Here is a 3644-nt window from a genome sequence, read left to right on the forward strand (position 1 = left end):
GGTGGAGGAGCAGGGGGGCTGCGGGCGGAAAGCGGGCGTCCCCGCCCAGGAGAAGACGGCTACCAAGAAGAGGGGCACCGCTAAAGAAGAGGTGCCACCGCCAGTCACGGAGCCTTCCCAGGTACGCCTGGGGCCGTGTGCCCCCTCCCCAGCCCTGTGCTGGGCTGGGGGGTGGGGGGGGGCATGGCCTCACCCGCTGCCCTGAAATAGGGGTCATGAGCCCCCCTCGGCACTTGGGTGCAGCTTGCCCCGCTGATCCCAGGTTTCCTTGTAGCTGGAGCCTCAGTCTCCAGCCCCCATGGAGACATCCGGATGTGCCCCATCTGAGGACGTGCTATGTCAGGCTTTTTCTGATGTCCTGCTTGATGTGGAAGATCCAGATGTGGACGATGGTGATGATGTAAACCTCTGCGGCAGCTATGTGAAGGACATCTACAAGTACCTGAGAGACCTTGAGGTTGGTAGGAGAAGGTCAGAACTGTACAGGGTATCTGCTGGCACAGTGAACCCATCATTACAGGCGTGGCTCGGAGCTTCGCTTTCACCTACAGATTTTCCTGAGGTGCTAATAAGTGATCCCTCAACTTAAAATACAAGATTAAACTGAGCTGATAATATAAACAGATGCTGGTTTTTAGACCAATCAACTAGTAGTACTAGCACCATGCTCTTTCTAGCCCATCTCTAGTAAACAGTGAAACCTTGTGCCCTGTGTCCTACATCTATGGGCTACGCCTGTACTCAACTCCTTGATAAGCCTTTAAATGCAACAAAAGCTAGGCACTGCAAACACCTCAGCTAAGTGGTTAGGTCTATTGACCCTATTCCTTCCACACAGGAAAACAAACCTGTCAGACCCAAATACCTGGCCGGCCAGGAAATCAATGGGAACATGCGTGCCATACTAATAGACTGGCTTGTGCAAGTACAGATGAAATTCAGACTCACACAGGAGACCTTGTATATGGCAGTTGGTATCATCGATCGCTTCCTGCAGGTGAGTGTCTCTTGCCCAGTGGCAGGCAATGTTTTTTTTTTTCCCCCTAAGCAAAAGCATGATGAGAGCTGATCAGCAAGACCATAGCTAAACACGTTACCCTTAACAAAATACAGCTGACCAACAAAGGGAATGTGATGTTGAACTGTATGCACCACAATAAACCTCTCAGCTATGAACAGTGACTTGATAGATCAAAACTGTGCTTACTCCTCTCCCTCATTTGTTCTCAAAGCCTTCCAAGACCCCTGCAGATGCTAACAGAGGTTAACAGATGACGTACAATTATTCTGTATATGCCAGTATGAACATCCTGTCACAGAACAAACCTTAAACTGGCTACCTTGAAAAGATGTGTTCTGAGCTAAGTCATACAGATCAATCTCCACTGCTTCTTACTACAGGACAATGCTGTTTCCAAGAAGACATTGCAGCTGGTTGGTATCACAGCTATGTTCATTGCCAGCAAATACGAAGAGTGTATTCCACCACACGTCGGAGACTTTGCCTATGTAACTGATAACACTTATACTAATTCCCAAATCTGCCAGATGGAGATGAAAATTCTGCAAGCCCTGGACTTTGGTCTGGGTCGCCCTATTTCTCCACACTTCCTAAGGAGGGCTTCAAAGATTGCACAGGTAATGCTGAGAACAGGTGTTACTGTAAGCAGCGTCTGGAAAATGCAATACTTGACCGTGGCAACTTGTTAAAATGGCTCAAAACTTATGAGTACTGCAACGGTTTAGCAACTGAACCTGGTTGAGACCTGTTTCCAATGTAGAAATAGGTCTTGTTTGGTTTCTGTCATGTGACTTTAACCCACCCAAAAACCAGAATTAAAATGCCTGTCTGGTACTGCAGGTGGCTACTAGACTGCTGTTGAAAGGCATGGTCCTAAACTATGAGCAGCCTAATACAGCTCAGAACTGCTCTATGATTAGGCCACTTGAATTTCAAGCCTATTGCTCTGAAAATGTTTGCTGAGGAAGTGTTTATTCCTGCTTGACCAAACAAAGGCTTGACAGAATGCTCTTACCTTGGAGGAAGCCAATACTCAACTCTGACTTACTGCAGGTGGACTTGGAACAGCACACTCTGGCCAAGTACCTGATGGAGTTGTCAATTGTGGACTATGATATGGTTCACTTCTCTCCATCCAAGACTGCAGCAGCTGCTTCCTGTTTGGCTCTGAAACTCCTCAAAGGATCTGAGTGGGTAAGTCATGCTTGTCAGACCACCTCCTAGTTTGGGAATCGGTGTGCCTGTGCACCAGCTTAAAAGGCTACTCTGGGCCAAGTGCATGCCTTCAGCTTCCCTTGTGGTATCTCATCATGTTCTTGTCTCCCTGTGGCTCATTACAAGGGAAACAAATAGGAGAGGGTTAACAGTTACTGCCCTGTGAGACAAAAGACTGCAACTGCCTGAGCCCAACTGACAAAGAACCCAGGGTACTCACATTGTTCTAGTAGGCTTGTCTAACGACTTCCCTTCCTTTCAGACACCGGTTCTGCAACACTACATGTTTTACTCTGAGAGCGACCTTCTCCCAGTTATGCAGCACATAGCAAAGAACATCATTTTTGTGAATGAGGGCATTACCAAGCACGTGGTAAGAATCTCACAGTGCAGACGGGGGGAGTATGTGTGGTTAAGTGCCACTATGTGGAGCTCTGAAGCTGGCTTAGCAAGTCTGCTGTCAGACCTGGATGAGACCTGTAGATCTCTATCTTGCCAAAGTGGCATGAGCCAGCCATGAACTGGTCTTGTGTGTTTGGATGGGCTTGGCTTGACCACCAAGCCTCAGGTGAGTTGGAATAGTGTGAGTTTATGAACAGGGTAAACTTAAATCAAACTTTCCTCTCTGCAGGCAATCAAGAACAAATATGCCAGCACCAAAAACTGCAAAATAAGTGGCATTGAACAGCTGAAGTCTTCTATGATATGGAATTTAGCGCAACCTCTGCTGAAAAAGTTTTAACTCCAACTCAAGCAAAACATCATCGCTATGTGCTGCTGTGTATATAATGTGTCTTATTTGTGTGTTTCCGCTTTTAAATAAATTAGTTCTGTCTTTTATTTTTATTCCTTGTGGTAGTACAGTCGACGTCCTCCTACACCTGCAGCATCTCCAACGGCAGCTGTGAACACGGTTAAGAGGCATCGTGTGAGCCCTGGGGTGAGCCCAGCTGGAGCTGCTGCTCCTCCAGGCACCTCCTGGATGCTCTGCTAATGCGGTGGCAGAGCTGGTGTCTGCCAGATTAGTCCGATTAGAGTGCAGCTCTATTATCTTAGCATTTACTTAGTGTAGCGCGGGTTTTGTTAATAATGTAACTATCAGCTTTACCTCTGACCAGTATACTTCTACAGAGCCGCGCCTGCCTTCACTTAGAAGCGATGACAGTTCTTCGCCTACCACTCTCCCCCTTTCTTACTTCTTTGTTGATAATATTTAACCGTGCTCCTGCTTCCCTTCCGTCATTTATCTGAAAAATACCTGGGAGAAGTGGCTGCCTTCCCTTCTCGTGCGCACCGGGAGGGCTTGGGTGGGGAATAAGCTCAGCAACCCACGCATTCCGATGACCGCAGGCACCTTGTGTCAGCCGCGGGGCCCCGGTCCCGGCCCGGGGCCGTCCCGCCTCACCAA

The 3644-nt window shown here is 48.2% G+C and overlaps 1 protein-coding gene across 1 annotated transcript in view; it reads left to right on the forward strand.

The window, feature by feature from the left end:
• CCNB1 (cyclin B1) overlaps window positions 1-2978 on the forward strand; it is a 4068-nt gene extending 1090 nt beyond the window's left edge. Inside the window, exons 2-8 of the mRNA XM_009884286.1 lie at window positions 14-121; window positions 275-457; window positions 839-997; window positions 1402-1638; window positions 2075-2215; window positions 2499-2609; window positions 2868-2978. Coding sequence (XP_009882588.1) covers window positions 14-121; window positions 275-457; window positions 839-997; window positions 1402-1638; window positions 2075-2215; window positions 2499-2609; window positions 2868-2978 — 1050 coding nt within the window. The remainder of the gene's footprint in view (window positions 1-13; window positions 122-274; window positions 458-838; window positions 998-1401; window positions 1639-2074; window positions 2216-2498; window positions 2610-2867) is intronic.
• The last annotated feature ends 666 nt before the right edge of the window (window positions 2979-3644 follow it).

Source organism: Charadrius vociferus, unplaced genomic scaffold (assembly GCF_000708025.1).
Source record: "Charadrius vociferus isolate BGI_N301 unplaced genomic scaffold, ASM70802v2 scaffold183, whole genome shotgun sequence".
NCBI classification, from domain to species: Eukaryota; Metazoa; Chordata; class Aves; order Charadriiformes; family Charadriidae; genus Charadrius; species Charadrius vociferus.